At 39.6% G+C, this 18,058-nt stretch overlaps 1 protein-coding gene across 1 annotated transcript in view; it reads left to right on the top strand.

The window, feature by feature from the left end:
- The window catches only part of ehbp1 (EH domain binding protein 1), a 110,727-nt gene that overhangs the window by 90,249 nt on the left and 2,420 nt on the right, over positions 1-18,058 (top strand). The window contains 2 exon segments of the mRNA XM_043262698.1: positions 12,180-12,279; positions 13,230-13,303. Of these exon segments, the coding sequence (XP_043118633.1) occupies positions 12,180-12,279; positions 13,230-13,303 (174 nt within the window).

Consider the following 18,058-nt stretch of genomic DNA (forward strand, 5'->3'; position numbering starts at 1 on the left):
TCAAACTCGAATCCCATGTGCGCTACTTTTTTTGCAAGCATGTGCATTATTTGTAAATTAATTTTGACACTTATGTATGAGAACACGCTGACATATTTCACAGTTAAAATGTTTATTTAAGTTGCGCTTTTAAATGTCATTCAATGTGTCTAGTTGTTAAATTTGTTTTTAATTTAACTCAATTAGATTTTTCCTAGAAGTTCTCAACTAGAAACAGGCTTAGCAAAACAGTTTGGGTGCACTGGACTCTGTTTGCATAATTGATCATTATTTGGTTTACAAATTGTCTCCTGACAACATAATTGAATTTCAGTCATGCACTTAATTAATAGACCTTTTCATATGGAAACTGATTAAGACACACTTTACAATTAAGTGTAATGACGCAGGGTTGGCCTGTAATTAGGGGCATTCACGTGCTAACAGCCCTGCTATGCTAGCTCAGTTGTTGTTCATTTCCCTTTGTATGGGCCTCTCTAGGCTACACATTCCTCTAACGTACTACCTGAACCTTATCAGCACATGGCCTCTCTCCCCAGCCCACCTTTAGCATGCTAAAACACGCTAACGACACCCAAAACAGCTCATTTGAGCTAATGGAAATGACCATTTAAATGCTATTGTTCTGCTGTTAGCCGCTTAGTAGAGATGGAAAGATAAGCAAGGGAAGCGATTTTTATAGTTACTGTAGGGAGGAGACTCATTATCAATTTGTCCTTAAGCAAACCTGAGGAGAGAAAGAGAGGGGGGGGAATGGGAGGGTTATAGTGGGGAGAAAAGAAAACGCCAGAATCCACAATGCAGATGTGTGGAGGGCGGCTAATAGAGTTAGCACATCCATTACTCTCCTCAGCTTAATTCATTAAGCAAATTGGGCAGGAACCGTATTGGCCTTGTTGAAATACGTGCAATATGACACTGCTCAAATTTGTTCTAACACATGGCCCGGGGAGACGAGCCGACCGCTCTAATGGGGGAGGAGGGGCAAATTATGCAAAGGCACACTGCAGGAGGGAAATGACTACAACGCAGAGGGAGTAGCACCTCCACACTCATCAGTCCAAGCCATGCCACATTCCTTCTTCTCTCTCCTTGTACCTTTTGGCCTTAAGGGAATAGTTTACCCAAAAATTACAATTTGTTTATTCACCTTCTTGCTGTTCTAGAAACTGTAGGACTTATTTTTTAATGTGGGATGTCTGTTTTTCCCCATACAATGAAAGGATCAATGTAGAGTTAAGGTATTCTTTAGAATATCCTCTTTTACATGGTGAGCTGGAATATTACACCATCACAAGCCAGTTTGTCTGTTAAATAATGCTGAAACAACTTTTAAATGCTTTTGACAGTCATCTGAAAGGCTGAAAATCTCAGGGGCCAGCAGATGTGTTTCACCCTCTGCAATCGTTTGCTCAGACGTTTACTTGGAAAGCGGATTAAGCAAATAAAAGCAAATCATATATTAGTAAGAAAAACATTCTGCAGGTGTTGACGGGTTCTTGCTGCTTGTGCTAATTTGTCATCTCTACAGGTAGCCATTTCAGCATCTCTCGGGGTTCTGTGTGAATCTAAATGGAGTGTTGCTCCAGCTCTGATAACCCCCCAGTATTTCACACCTCAAGTATATAAACAAAGAGGTAGAGCAGGTCCTAAGTCGATGAGATAACAGAGATACTGCTAAATGGCTACAACCTGTCTTTAACACACACACTAGTGTCTTACCAAAATGCGTATTAACAGGTCTTTTTGTTAATGCTAGTTTAAATATCTACAATAGCTCAAATATAATGGTAGTTTATTATTGTAACTTTAAAAGATTGACACCTGCTGGCCCACAAGATTTGCAGCCTGACTTTCAATAGCATCTACTGTTTGTAGTCCTCCTTAGCATTAATTAGTAGATCATGCTACATAATATTGTAACCTAACCTTTTAACTCATGTTGTCTAAATTTCTTCTTACTTGGCATATAATTCCTAAAAATCAAATAAATTTTTACGAAAATTCAGATTTACTAGTTAAATTAGATGCAGTTGATGCTGTTCGTTTTGGTTTGAGAGCAAGAGAAGGGGGCAGCCCTTTTCCATTTGGCTGTGTGGAGATTTTGAGAAGCTTCATGCAATCACAGATACATATGTATGTGCTCACTGCTCCCTCCTGGAAGGCACCTTTTTACATGTACATGTCTACTGGGGTCCCCCCACCCTTGCAAACAGGCCTCCCCTCTGTCAGCTAATCAGTACCTCAGCTAGATGCATTGTGACACTATGCAAATCTATTTACATTGGAATAGGGGAATCAGGGGATCCTAAACTCAGGCATCGAAGTTGAAGAAAGAGAATACCCAAGGCCAACAAATAAATGAAAGTTTGCTCAAATCCGTGAGATAATGGGCTCTGTGTTCAGACTTACCACAGTGGAGAGATAAACACAGGGATTACTTGGGGGTTTTGCATCAGTTGCTTTCTGCTGGGTGGCCTTACTTGTCAAAAAGGGGGAAAAAGGGGAGAGAGAGAGAGAGAGAAAGAGAATAGGAAAAAAAAACGTTTAACGCAAGGACATTCACATGGCACATTGAGAAAAGAAGTACCGCTAATTCCATCAAAGCCAGAGAAATCAGCCATTAATTTATGCTGCTCTCTCCCTCCCCCGTAGCTATTGTTGCTTTGGTTGTTGATCATTTCGGTAACATCTGGTCCTGGGCTCTTTTTGGAGGCCAGCTAGTGTCAACCAGATGACCCCTGACAACATGGCCAAAAAAAATCGCACTGGTGTCTCGTGGTGTTGCTGTCGCCCTGTCGGTAGGAACAGAAGATGTAGGGTGTGAGCATGAATATGTTGGGCAAAACGTATTCAAGTATGCGAACTGATCAGAATGAAGCTATTATAGTAGGTGTAAACTTAACAATTATGCATATTTCATCAAATAAAGTCTAATTTGTATATTTCATCAGCATTCCTTTTCTTGCACCCTGACTTACTTGAATGTACAGTCAGAAACGTAAAAATATTAACATTTTATATTAACGGTATTAAAAAAAAGGCCAATGTTTGTGGACAGAAATCCTCAATGAAAATGAATCTAACCACAATATAAAATCATTAAATTGAAGACAATTCTATAAAATTGAAAGCTGAACTATCTGATACTTCTCAGAACTTATAACAAGTGTTGTGGGTGTGAAGGAGTGGACGATTCCTATTAATATATATTTGAAAAGATGGAGAGATTCGGCATTTGAATCAAGGGCTTTGCGGAGCAGCAGATTATGACTTCCATGGTGACTCCTTCCAGCTTTGGGGAAATGAGCTGTTGACATTCTTCAGGGTCATCATCCAAGATAGCAGGCCAACCAGCAGGATTTACCCGATAAACCCATCCAACTAGACCTTTATCCATTTCACTACGACTGGGGAAGGCAGGGGTGAGATGGAGATGGGTTAGAACTGATGTTTTCCTCTTTCCATCAAAACATGAGGCGTTTAGTCCGTTGACGTGGATGCTGTCATCACGACCAAACCCTTGAGCTATAGTGTTTAGGATAATTCACTAATAAGCAGTCTTTTTAAATTGCATGCTTATTAATCATAGCTTATGTCTTGTTGCCGATTTATACAAGTGTATGATTTTCAGGGAGCACTGTTAGTATGTGAGGGGTTTTTTTCCACACTGTATGAGAAGATTGAACTGCCTAGAGTGGATTCAACGAGAATATGATGAAGAACCTTCTCTGCCATTTCGCCAAGAACATCATCTTTGCACACAAAGCCTACGTCTGACAATGTCTGAGTCCTCTCCACCTTGGTCAAAATCATTTTTTCCCATAATTCCCTTGTGTAACCTGGGGCTAGCGTTGCTCCCTGCTGTGAGGTAGACCCGGAGGAAAGACAAAAGCACAATGAAACAGGGAGCTTACCACCAACCGCTCTCACTGGAGCTCTGGAGTAGGGCCCACTATACACCGCTGCCTCTCCAGTTCTGTCCCAATGCTAATGAGCCGGCTCTGATCTTTCCTCTGCTTCCCGTGTTTTCAACATCTTCAAGGACCACATGGCGCTAGCAAAATAAAGACAACCAAATGAGAATTTTTAACGCTTTTTGTGTCAGCGACTCAGCTCCTTTCAGCCGGCTCACTCATTTAATATTCCCCCAGAGAAAGAAAGGACAGAGGAAAGAAGAAAAGAAAAAAGGTAAAATGTGCAACAAGGAGTTGGAGGTGGTGGAGGGAAAGGGGGAGGTGTCACTAGCATTCCTCTTTGGAGTTATCACCAAGAATCAAACGATATCCAAATCGCAAAACAGAAATCACTTGGACTTCCGTCTTCTCGTTTTGCACGTTTCTGTTAAAACGTGACACCCAAAATGAGACGTTTTTGACAAATGGCGGAGATGATTTCCTGGAGCTTCATGATATCACTGACAGCTCCCAAACAAGAGGGGACAGATAAAGGGTGAAAGAGGGTCTGGGTCTGACGGAGTCTCCTGCCGGCTGTTCACACACTTCTTTTTAATAGCTGCGTTCTCTATACAGAGGCACAGGGCAGTACCTCGCATTAGCGCTGGGGACCACTAGTTAATAGGATGATGTCTTTTAGCTTTTGTTATGAGATTATTAACCGGGATAGGTTTCTGCTCTCATCCGAGCCACTGCTCTGAGGGCCTGTTGAGCACAAGTGGTAAAATACAGCGTCCCCACATTGTGCTGTGCTTGTATGGTAAAAGGCTTTTAATGAAACACCTTTTCGGAGGGCTTCACCAGGTGATCTTTTTTTTACCGCTCTCGTCTGCCACTCACCAGGCTTTAATTACCTGAAGTACTCAGCTTTTTCCAAAGGCCCTTGATTCTGCCCCTGTGTTCAGTGCTCCCAAAAGCAGGCTTAAAGTGGGTGATAGAATGAAATGATAGTATTTGTCAAAATAAGAATGAAAGGAGGAGAGGAACTCTGGCTGCAGTGTTTCACCCTGAAGGTCATATTATAAAATCTGTTTTTATGGTTCAATGGTCCACACTTGCATTTTAAGGTTAACTTGGTGGGAACATCGTTAAAATGCTTTTTTATTATATCTATTCTGTTTTTAATTCTATTCTGTAACTTAATTTGCAATAGCATTTAGCAAGCTATTTGCAATAGAGTCATGTTTTTATGCATTACTATTAGTCTCAATCAAAACAAAACAAAAAAAAAATAGATTTTTGAAAAATAAGTATTTGTTTTTGCAAATAAACACACACACATATATATATATATGGATTTGGGGTTTGATTCTTAGTGATAATTCCTTTATGTTTTAATTACTGACAGTTTCAGTTTTTATTACTATCCCAAATCTAAATTCAAAGGTTTATTTGTTGTGTAAATTCCAACAAATTACTCTGCATTTACTTGATATTTCCTAACCATAAATATAACAAATGTGCACTTTAGTGTACTATGCATACATATGCTATAATTTGATATACTATACATTTCAGATCTTTTCTTATTCTCAGAGAGTAAACGGTGATGCTAGAAATTGCAAAATCTTGAGTTTCATTACCGGGAACTTGATCATATGTATATCTTGAAAGCAGTGTAAGTTGCATTAAATAAAAGCATCTGCCAACTGCGTAAATGTGAAGACAAAAACTCAAGCTGTTTTATCATACGTTTTCCACACTTCTGTCATTTTGCATCGTTATTTGTTGCGAGCACTGTTGTGAAGAAGGCTGTAATTGTTGTTTTGTAATGTAAACTGGCTGTCTTGGCTGTTACGTTCATCGTGAAGCTGCGATAGTGGACAGGCGGCCCAGGGATTAAGGAGCAAGAAACGGCCAACACTAGCTGATAGTCTGTCAGTCTGTGATAATGTTTATTGATTAAAAAGAAGGGGGGAATACAAACACGGTTTAATAGAGTAGGGGGCTGCGGACAGAGATGGACATATTTGTGATTCGTTGTGCTTAACTCAGACAGCCAGGCTAAAATTCATATAGTCTCCACTGTTACTCTCCATCTCAAAAAATGCTTTAAAGTAATAGAACCATATTTGTCATAAGTTGCTTAAATATTGCATAAAAGAACTACTACATTCCAATTTGTGTATGTGGAGGGAAAAAAAGAGAAAATCTATTATCTTCCGTTTGTTTGTTTTGCCCCTGCCAAACTCGGCATAAAGTGAGAGGTGTCTGCTATTAGCTGGGGGACTGCAGTGTTTGCAGACGAGTTGTTTGTGTTAACAGCGCTGAGGGGCGGGTGAGAGACGAGTATTAAGGTACAGCCTATCTTCTGTCAGCCCCTCACTGAACGTTCAAACAATTACATGAAAGGATGTATGATAACGGTGTATGTATAGCCAAGACTTTTCTGTCATTAAGGGCGACTTAAGCGATCCTGTTTTCCTCCTGCGGTTCTTCTATCCTCGATGTAAGGCTGCTCTGCTTATGAATCCTTCCTCATAAGCCGCAAAGCAAGCAACTGAAGGTCAATAATAACGGTGGCAATTGAAAACCTAGTGACGGGGACAGGAATTAAATTGTAATGCGCTTTGGCTTCTCATGATCCGTTAGTGTAAATATGTTGGTTTGTGATCGAGTGATAATGTTTCCTGATGAAGATGTAATGTAATTTTTTTTTATTGTTCGGTTTCAGATATTTTAAAGTAATTTAATTTAGTTTTATTGTCAAATTGAATAGCCTTTTAAGCTCTGAAAGATTTTCTATATGCCTCTTTTTGCTTTTTCAGCGTCTCGGTCACGAAAGTGGCCGGTCCCCGGATAAATAGCAAACAGGGGAAAAGGTTAGCGGTTAACTAGGTTGGCTTAAACAAGAGAAAATGTGTTCGGTCCATTTTGAAACTAGTGATAGGCGTCTTAAAGCACAATAGCTGGGGCTTTATCCTGAGATTAGGTTTTGTGGTTCAAGCTAAACTACCTTCCATCAGAGCGGCGCAAGGCGAGCGCGGCCCTTTCAGCCCACACTAACAAGACTTCTCCACATTGCAGACCCACTCAAAGTAATTAAATCAATCCTTTTGTACTCACCGCTCTCTCCTTCAGTGACGAGTGAAGATCTGATTATTGCCTTCATGCATATTCAGAAAGACTCCCTGACTGGGCCTTAATGAGCTTCCTCTCGGTCGCACAAAACCTTGTTCATCTTGTTCTTTTCTCCTTTTTTAACTTATTTATTTTTTTATTTGTCTCTCCCTCTCTGTTCCATGCATTTTAACTCCTGACAACAAAAAAAGAGGGAAACGGCAGTCAGACACACAGAATGAACGAGTGAGGAGAGTCAGCCCACTTAAAATAAATCGTAAATGTTCAAAAAGTGACTGAGTGGCAGAGGAGTGGAGATCTTCCCCTTCAAACTCCGATAGACAAATTGGATTACTGGGTATTGGATTAAACAGAAAACGGGTGGATAAGAAATGAGAAGAGCTTGCTGTGATCACAGGGTTTAATATATTTCTTTTCTTTTTCTTTTCTTTATGGCCTCTTCTCTCCACCCCCAGCCTGTTTTTTTTCTCCCTTCAGTAAAGACACCCAGCTCTTAGCAGGACTCAGGATTAATTTGTAATTGTTCTGGTTTCTTAATGCTTTAGAAAGATTTTTATCTAAATCAAATGAAGGGGAATTTTGTAATTAAACAAAATGCCAAGCAAAACAATCCCCCTGTTGCGGAGGTTTACTTCAGAGTTATTTGGTTTTTATCATTCTGTAAATATCTAAATAAGGTTCTAATTAAAAAAAAAAAAAAAAATAGAACCTTCAATTCACATAATTAATTTGCTATTCACAGCGTTTGGCCTAATTACATGCCTTGAAAATGAAAAACAATCTTATTTAGGCATTCTGGCAACTTTTGGAAAGATGATTTTTCCAAATATCTAGGTGTGGTTTTTAGAAGCAGATATTTAATTGAGATTTTTGAATCACAGCCGTTACATCTGGAGCTATTGGGATGCATTTTTAATTTAACAGGTGTAACTGAAAATATTCATGATACTTCACATTAGGCTGACTTATGTTTTTTTTGTTTTTCTGTACGTGTTCTGTAGCCCTAAATAATCAGTAAAGGTTAGCAGGAAAGAAGGACAGATTGTGAAATGTGTGAGGATTTCATTAATGCTATCTGTTTTGAATGCAACAGCGGCTGAGATGACTATCTTAATCTGATTTTGCTATTGAGGCCAGATCACCTCGCCATGGACACGGGCCCTTGGGCCTACCAGATGAGCATGGACCCTCGTGCTTGTGTGACCGTCTCTCTTCACTTTTGTACTACCTTTCTTCATTCCAAAGTGAATGGTATTGGGAACGATGAGCCAGGCTAGAGAAGCAGGTTCTATTCATTTTATTCAATTTAATCTATGGATTTTATTCAGTACTCGGAAGATGATGATTATTATTTTGAATTCGTTAATTATATTATTATTAGTTAATGAAATGTTGAAGAAAAAGGATTGAGGTAGTTTATATCATTTTTTGCTAATTTTAATTATCATTTGTAGTTTAGAAATATAAATTTCTGTGTAATATAAATGTTTCCTGGTTATATTATGTAGAACTACACAACACCATTTTAATACAATATTTGATTATTTTAGTACAGATATATATAAAGTGTTTAAACACTCAATAAGATCAAAATGCCATATTTTTGGGTTAAAAATCCATTACATTTGAGTATATCTGTGGCACTATAGTAGTATGGAAATATTTTGATTTGTTTTAAATTGTAAATTGTTTACTGTGTAAACTATATAGGTTGTGGCATTTTAGGATTATTATAATGAACTAATGCTGAAATTAACATCTTTAGTGCTTGAAATAAAAAAACAATTTTTAAACTGAAATAAAGTTTAATATGTCTTATTTAATTTAGTTTAACTTAATGTAGAAAAATATCTTAAACTAAAAATGAAATAAAATATACACATTTAAAAAAAGGAAACAGAAGAAAACCACTAAAATGACAAAAAAAAACACAACAGAGTAACTAAACTTAACTGAATAAGAAAATTCTTAATATTAATAAACAGCATAATATTGTTTCACTGATACTAAAATAATGCTGGTGATTTTAAATGATCTTAAATCAGAAAAGGAAAAAAACTGCAAGGTTGTTTGTTTTCACTTCGTTCTTTTGGCAGTTTTAGGGCATCGGTTATTTGGGTCGTCCCCAGCAAAGGTCATAGTTTAAGTGTTGGCACTGTAGAATGCGTATGGAAGAGTGTGTTTGTGTGCGTGTTATTTGTTTTAGTGGTAAAGCGAGGGCTTCTTTCATGCTGTCAGGGCTCTGTCAGTGCTGAAGCTCAGGCATTGGCCTCCGGGATGCGGCTGCTAATCCGTCATTCCCTTACAATGTCACACAAGCTTAATATTACCATTTATTATTTGCTTGTTTCATTTGACTGTGCGTCGCTACAATGACCTGTCACTGCACACTTTATCCCTTCCGAGCTGCACTATTTAAAAGTTGACTACAATAATCCAGGCTTGATTCCTAAATCCCGGACCCCCTCTTTTTCTTCCCCCCTCCGTCCCTTCTATTCTGCGTTGTCGTCAAATACAAAATTTCACACATCTGGCACTGGCAGACATGAGAGCGGCTCCCCTGGTGGAGGGCCGGGGAGTTTTGGTGGGGGTGAGTGACAGGGCCGTCGTCCCACCGGGGGCTGCCGCTGGCTTTGTTGTGGCTAGCGGATTTGTCTCTCTCACATGACCAGCGTCACAGTCACATGGTGCCAAGCAACAGCATGATGGAAAAAAAGATCCGAGGCGCAAGTTCCCACATCAGACTCTTATTGAAGATCCGCCCTTTGTCACCCCCACCTCGTCCTCGTAATGGCTCTGTGCACACAGACAGACGCACACACTGTCATACTGCTTGTTTTTAAAACATATCCAGTCCTGGCTTCTGATTGGTCAGTACGGCAAATCCAATATATTCTAGCACATATGACATTAAATGCCTGTTTGCCATTTCATTTCACTGTACCTATTTATTTATTGAATAGTAACTATATATACCAGCCAAAAGAGGCCGTTTATTAACATTTGCAAAAAGTAGCAACAAATATAGTCATAACTGAAGAAACTGCATGTACTATATTCACAATATGACTATTAGGTATAATATAAATATTAGGTATAATTGTTTTTGTGTTTGACTGTTGTAGGAAAAAAGTTAAATGCATATCTAAAGGGCATCCAAGATCACTTAAACACACATTTGTATATAATGGTAACACTGTAATTCTCATCTTAAGATCTACGAAAGTTAATCTTAAAGTCATCACGTTTGTTAAAAAAGCGTGTGTTTGTGTACAGGTGCTAATTCTGTTGTTGATGCTGTCAGGAACAGACAGGTATCACAGGAGCATAGAGTAGGTGATGTGATTACATAAGCTTAAAGGATCTTTCATCTTTTCTCCTCTTTCATCCCTCTTCAAAGACATAATTAGTGTCACAAAAATGCTCAGAATACTGACATCAGAATCATTCTTCCTGAACCCACTTAACTGGTTTACCCCACGGCCCAAAGTACCAAACTCTGTAGTGTCTGCTTTCCTTTGATACCTTTTGAGGTCAAATGAAGTTTTGAATTGTGATGGCATCGTTTGGTCAAACAAAACCAACAAAATGTCTTGTGTTCTGTGACATTGTTAACTTTCTGCCATGGAACTACTAAAACAAATGTTTGGGGTTGGTAAGAAGTTTTAATGTTTTTGAAAAATGTATGTTCACTAAGGATGCATTTTATTGATCAAAAATACAGTACTAATATTGTAAAATAATATTACAGTTTAAAATAACTAGTTTGTATTTGAATGTGTTTTTTTGCTGTAATAATGCAGAATTTTCAGCAACCATTACTTCTGTCCTCAGTGTCACATGATCTTTCAGAAATCATACTAATATGCTGGTTTGGTGCTCATGCAACCATGTTAGATGCATTCAAAAGAACAGCATTTATTTGATATAGATTATTTGTAATTTGTGTATTTGCTATGCCTTTTGATCAATTTCTATTTATCTTATACCTAATAGTCATATTGTGAATTCAGTGCAGTGAAGTTCATTCAGTTTCTTCAGTTATGATTATATTTGTTGCTATTTTTTGCAAAACATTAATAAATGGCCTCTTTTGGCGTGTGTGTGTATGTGTGTGTGTGTATGTGTGTGTGTGTATGTATATATATAAATATACACACATATATATATACACACACATATACACACATATATACACATATACATATACTATTCATTTAAAAAATCAAATTAATATTAAAAAAAATCAATAAAAAAATCAAATGTTCAGTTACATTCACTCATGAGTCATTGATTTTAATAGATAATTTTATTCCATGAGAATTATAAGTGTAATAGAGTTTCTTAACTGTCACACATCCGGCCTTTGAGCAATGGGCGGGCCCCCACCTGTTGTTTCCGACTATGTAAGTTTGGCATCCGCACATGTAGGCCTCAGGCACAGGACATGTGCTTTTGGATGTACATCGGATCTGAAGCTCTGAGGCTTCACAAAGACCCAGAGTTGAGGCTTTAATCCTAGTCAGCGGAGGAAAGTAACCAGCCTGCATTAATCCTGTTCTAATCCAGAGCAATCTCTGTTTTACTGACAATGGCAGTACCTTGTGAAGTGTCTAATATGTAGGTAGTGAACACACATCTGGATGGCTTCCTAACGTGCATGTCAGTCTGCGCTGTTGAGAAAAGCCTGTCAGATAATCTCATTTGATGCACTTTATACTCGTTGGAGGTGTGAGAAAAGTGCTTAACTTATCCGTGCCAGAGAAAGTCGGTCAAAAGTCTGTCTGTGTGTGTGTGTGCTTAAAGGTGTCCGTTAAAAGAATGGACTGAGTGTTTAGCAATTAAATAAGTTTTGAGTTTTGAAGTGAAGATTTGTTGTTCCTAGAAGGGACTTGGCTAATTGTCTAATTATTGGCTAGGTTTTTGCAGATCATATTTAGCGTGTCAGTAATTAATGGGAATTTTTGATGACCTAAACAAAAATTATTTTTGATTTAATCTCATGAGTTACCACTGGATTAGAAAACAGAATTAAATGCTAAAAGGTTAAGTTGCGTAATTTTATTTTTTAAAGTCAATTTCAGATATTTTACTGCCATTTACTTTAAGATATTTGTTTTAATAATTTTTTTATTTCTCTAGGCAATAATAAAGAAGAGGAAGAGTCCATGATGCAGGAATGGTTTACGTTGGTAAACAAGAAGAACGCTCTGATTCGCCGACAGAACCAGCTCTCTCTTCTGTGAGTTCTTATTTACCCTTTCTCTCTTTCTCCAACCTTTACCAATGGAAGCGGTGGTCTCTGAGCACAGACACCTATAATATGTTGAGACCCACACTTGAAATGATTTTCCCAGGAGACCTTAGCTCAGTCAGAAGGTCGGGCCCCTCATTCACTTCCACCCCTCCCCCGGTGGCCCTCCACCGTAAAGCGGACAAAACGGCATATCAGAACGGACGCGTCTGCAATAATGTGATTTCAAAGACTGTATTATTCCACCCATTATGAGAATTGGATCGAATGAAAAAAAATGACTTCATTCACCTAAAAGAGGAAGCCATTATGACAATAACCCACATATTTACCCTCTTTTTTTAACTAGTTTCGCAGTTATTTTTTGCCTCAAAAGATGATAATGTTCATTTTTTAAACCTTTCATCCTTTTCTTTAAAAGTGAGAGCGAGACGTACAGAAATCTGGGCGGCTGTTCGTTCTGCATAAAGAGCGAGAGAGAGAGGAGGAGAAGAAAGAGACAGAGTTTCAAAGCTCTCACAAATGACAGATTGAAGTATTCTAATCACATTATATCACTGGAAAAGGGCTTTTTAAGTGCTCAATTAAAAGGGCCTTGATAATTTCTCTTTCTTTCATTTCTTTTTAGTCACCGAACAGGCTGTGAAGGACAAATTCTATTAGGGACAGAGTTAGCTCATTTCCAATACATTTGAAAGTGGCGAAATTTAATTTGCCGTGTGATACTCCAACCGCCTGCCCGCCAGCCCGCTCCCCCCACCGCCGTTTTGCCGCTCTTGGCCCCCTCTGTTCCTGTTTGTGTATCGCTTATTTGCAGTAGATTAATGTGAGGTAGGGAAGGTGTTGGCGAGTTCACAAATCAATGTTTATTAAAGGTTTCTTTAAGTGTTTAATGATTTAGTAATTAACATATTGATGAACTTTTACAACTTGCCCAGGGAGAAGGAACACGATCTGGAGAGACGCTTTGAGCTGCTGAACCGAGAATTAAGGGCAATGCTGGCGATTGAAGGTAAGAGGGAGTGAAAGAGGGATTTGGGGGTGAATTGGAGAGGTGCTCTGTGAAAGACAAAGATCCTCTCTTGCTTAATTAAACCTGCTCTTTGACACCTCAGACGTGGCTCCGCCCACCCAGCCCTGATTTGATAACACTTCCAGTTCTTTTAGCTCCTTTTATTAATTCAGTTCTTACAAATTCATACTTGCATTGGACACATTATGTATATGATTTGCTCTCAAAACCGCAGGTATTACAGCCATAGTGCAGATGTCACTTCCACGTCAATATTAAATCTCTGTGATGTGCCTCGGGGCATCAAAGAACGCACTCGCGTTTATAAGCTTTTTGAGTGCATGTTATACAGACAGGTAAGGAAAGTAAAAAAAAAATAAAGCCTATTGTGCGGTATCAAAGTTGTCTGGTTAAGTTTAATCCCTTTGACTGTGTCCTCTTTCACAAAATGAACCTTTTACAATCAATGCAAATTGATTTTACAATTCGATGGTGACCCTCTCACCCCTTGGCTAGCCATGGTAATTTCTTTCTGCACCTGATAAGCTAGCTGATCCATCATAAATCAATTCTAATTAGTTCGGAGAGGTTGACAGTGGACATGAATAGCCAAGCAGAGAGCATAGCTCCCCGTATTCGCCACACGCTTTCTCACCTCCAGGGCTTCTCCGAAGCAGATCAACACGCTTCATCTCAATATTTTGACATGCTTCTGTCTTGTTTCTGAAAGATTCCTCCATGCTGAGAGCCGCCGTGATACTGAACGCTAAATGCTGAGCCCGATAGCTGGAATTTAAGCTAATAACGTTCAGATGCTGAAGTGCCTCAGCCTTCTGTCCACTTATCAGCGAACATGGAGTGAGTTCCAAATATTGGTCTGGATGTGCAAGGGTGACGGGGTCCGTCCGCGGCAGTGGTAATTCAGTCCCTGCTGCTTGTAACAACCCTATCAGTCCACACACTGCTACCTGTTGAATTATCACTCGCAGTTATTTTCTCTCTCTCTCTCTCGCTCTCACTTTATCTGCCTTGCTCCCTCTCCTCTCTCTCTCTCTCTCTCTCTCGTTCTCTCATGAGGCTCAGCACTTGGCATTCAGAGTCAGGGTGTTTCTGAAGCGAGTCAGAGATAGTTCTGAGCTGCTGGTGAGGAGGTTCGTGCATCAGTTTCGTATTTGGAGCCCCGACGGGCTTTCGCACCCAGCCAATGCAGACAGGTAATTGCTGATTTGCTTGGTCAGCTGATGACATTGGAAGTGTAGCGGCTGGCGCGTTCAAACGGGCACACATACACACACACTTTCTCTCGTATCAGCACACACTCTCCCGCCGATAGAGAAAAATACTCACCCTCCTCGACCCCACAGCTGTGTAGAGGAGAATCTACAGTCAATGTGACCTGGAGATGAGTAATATTGAAGCCTCGTGTAGATTTCACGTTTGAGTAGCATTTAGAGCGTTTTACATGTCTTTTTTTAACAAAATGTCAAGAACTATTTGATGGCTCCATTCTAAATATCCTCCAGTGTTTGTTTGTTTTTTTTTTGGTTGACAGGATGTAGAATTCAAATTTGCATTTACATTTAAATATTTAGGACAATTACAATGAATTAGAATACGTAATAGTTCAGCAAAGACTTGTTTCATTTATTTATTTTATTTAGATAGATTGATCTTCCCATCATTCAAAGTCAGGTGATGCTTTTGCTTTCTGTTAGTTGTCACACTTTTGAAAGGGAACCAGTTATTTCAATCTGAATAAGCGCATTCCTGACTAGCATGACATTTTAAAAAACCTTTGTTGGTTGGCCAAGTTTGCTCTTTTTTTTTTTGTTTGTTTTTTTAATGTTAATTTACTGTAGATATCATTACTCACTGACTTAAATTACACTTGTTGCCTGTTGCATTACACAATATTAGATCTGAGGCCGGTGGACACCAGAAAGGGAAAGGAAATATTTTTTTAAATTATAAAAGCAGGTTGAAAAGACTGGAAGGATTCTGTTAAAGGTGTAGAGCAAACAGGGTGAGTGTTAATGTCAGCTAAACGATAACCTCTTCAGTCTGCGCTCTGCTGTGGGGAGGCAAAGAAAAGTGGCGAGGCCTTCCACAATATGCCATGACTCCTATTTCTCTGCCTCTAAATTGATCCTTTTTGCCCTTTTTATCTGCCTGCCATGCACACACGCTTTCTCTCAAATTCGTCTTTTTTCCCCTCCCCTCTCCCTATTTCTTTCTTTCTTCAAATGCGGTGCACTCCGGGGCGTTATATTTGAAAGTGGACGCTCCTTTTTGCCGAGGGATTTCTGCATAGGTCCCCCAGTTTTGTTGTTACGGTTTTATATGATAAGCTTTTTTATATGTTTAAAATCAATATGTAATCCTGTGCAAGGGCTTATCCCCCTACAACCCCATTTGTAAATCTATTTGAGCTTTGTTACATGTCTGGGCTGCCGTATTCCTCAGATTGATTGGGTGCAGTGTGAGAATCCTATCAAATGGCCGGCTTTGATGATGTTGCAAACTCTTTCAAGATTGCTAGTTGACTGGAACTGGAGATAAGACGAGACGACACTTTCTCATTCTACACTATTCACAGAAATCTGTGTTCATTTCCATTTAGCCGTCGCTTTCTGCATTTGACTCTCAATGTCCATTTTTATATAACTGCACCTAATAGAGGTTTGTGTTTGTGTAGTCAGCTGTGTTCGTGCATTTAGAAACGACACCAGAATCTTTTTTTTAAACCATTTGGCTTAAGTTTAAGTGATAATATCATGGATAATGTCCTGTTAAATTTTGATTTTAAAAAATGATTTACAGGTTGTTTTTCCTCAGTAATATAACCTTGCGTAGTTTACTTTCCCCCCCCCCGTTTCTCAAAACCCAAATTAGTTACATCACTCATATGCATGCACAAAAACAAGATGCAGATTAGTGATTCAAATGTTTATTCAAAGACATTGTGTATTTGGTTTGTCACTTCATTTGTATCTGATAAAGCAGATGGGAGATGTGTTTTGGGAATAGTGCGGTAAGAATCCTGGGACTGTTGTCCCGTCATCCTCCTTGTCATGGTTTTCCATGTTGGTCTTTGTCTCATTCCCAGCTGGCTTCTCTCCAGCTCCATCTTACGCCTGCCCAGCGCTCTCCCAAATCTGCTGTAATAAGATCATGCATTTTTCCCTGGATTCCTCCAACACTACTTATTTCCTCTCATTTCCTGCGAAAAAAGTTCTAACCAAAAAAAAAAGGCCCAAAAGTTTTCTCCGTGTGTCCGTTCGCTAAAGCAAGTAGAGCGTGTGTGTGAAGTTTGTGTTTAGTGATCTTTCAGCAGAACTCTCAGAAGAAGCTCTGTGCCTCCTGAAGCTGCCGAGCAGGTTGCACTCTTGAATAAATTTTGCTGTGGAGGAGGGTCATGGGGATTTGAACCAGCGCATTCTTCTGTGGGTTGTGAGTGCTCACATGGTTACCATTGGTGTGCATTGTTAGGGTTATCTGAATAAGCACCAACCATGTGAGTTTTAACGTGATTGCCCAGGGCGATGAGAGAGAGAGAAAGAGGGGAGTAATCCAAAAAGGATTGAACCCCCTCCCCACCACCACCACCTCCAAATAGTCTTCATCCATCTCTTCTCCGTGGAAAAGAGAGAAGAAGGAGGCAGGAGCTTCCGTTAGTGTTTTTTGGCGAGTTGCGGTCGCTCGTTTACTCTGCCGTGTCCCTCTGCGTCCATATTCATTGTTTACCTTCTTAATGAGGGGGGCGGTGCCGCTCCCGCTTGATTGACAGCTGCATGCGGCCTGTGCCGGAGGTGCAGGGGAGGATCTGTGGCTTTTTGGCTGAGAATGCTGAAGGGGAACAGGAGGAGGAGGTAAAGAGTCGAGGGGCTTTTTCTCTCTCTCTACCTCTTTGGGACATGCAGGAGAAGTTTTTGTTGGTCGTAGCCTTCCCTCCAGGCAGGTCTTTGTGAAGTAGGCATTGTCGTTTTTGACAGAGGGGTAGCAGAAACGACAGAGCGAATTAAAGAGGTGGGTCGTGAAAGACAGGGAACGTATGGAGAGCGATGCAGGATAAACAGTCTGGCCTGTAGGATGTTAAATGCAGTCAGCACTGTTGGGCTCACAGGAAACGCCCGACCCGTGTTGCATTGCTAGCATAACAGAAGGTTAAACTCCATATTTGTTTGTTTTTCACTAAATTGCTTTTTAAAGAACAACATCCCCCTTTTTCATTTTCCTTCCTGCAGCTTTTGTTCAAATTCTGCAAATTCGTTAAAGCTGAGACAAATCCTCTCAAATATTTAGCATTAGCCTCTCTGAAGCCTAATGTCAGAACACCAAAGACCTTCATTTAGCTGCTGGGGGTCAAATAACTTTCAAATATTGGAACTGTGTTCATTTTGCCACTGCGCTTCACTTCAAAGGCGCAGAGGTTAAATGAGAGCAAGGAGCAGGCCTTTTGGGACCAACGGTGCTCTCAGCACCACACAACCACAGCAGAAATATTTATTTTGAATGAAGTACGCTTATTTTGAAGATAAACTTTTCTGAAGTTTGAATGTGCTGAACCGGTCTCTCTATAACAAGGGAATTAGATTTTTGCGTTCGTGTTTTTGTGAGGCTCTGTGCATGAGGGAGCGCTAATAAAGCAGTGTAAAGACACTAGTACATTCTGTTCTTACAGCGGGCTGAAGAATAGACCCGGTAAGATAACTTCCCCTTGGCTGTGAGCAGGGCCCTAATCTGCACTGGTATCAG

This window comes from Puntigrus tetrazona, chromosome 17 (assembly GCF_018831695.1).
Source record: "Puntigrus tetrazona isolate hp1 chromosome 17, ASM1883169v1, whole genome shotgun sequence".
NCBI classification, from domain to species: domain Eukaryota; kingdom Metazoa; phylum Chordata; class Actinopteri; order Cypriniformes; family Cyprinidae; genus Puntigrus; species Puntigrus tetrazona.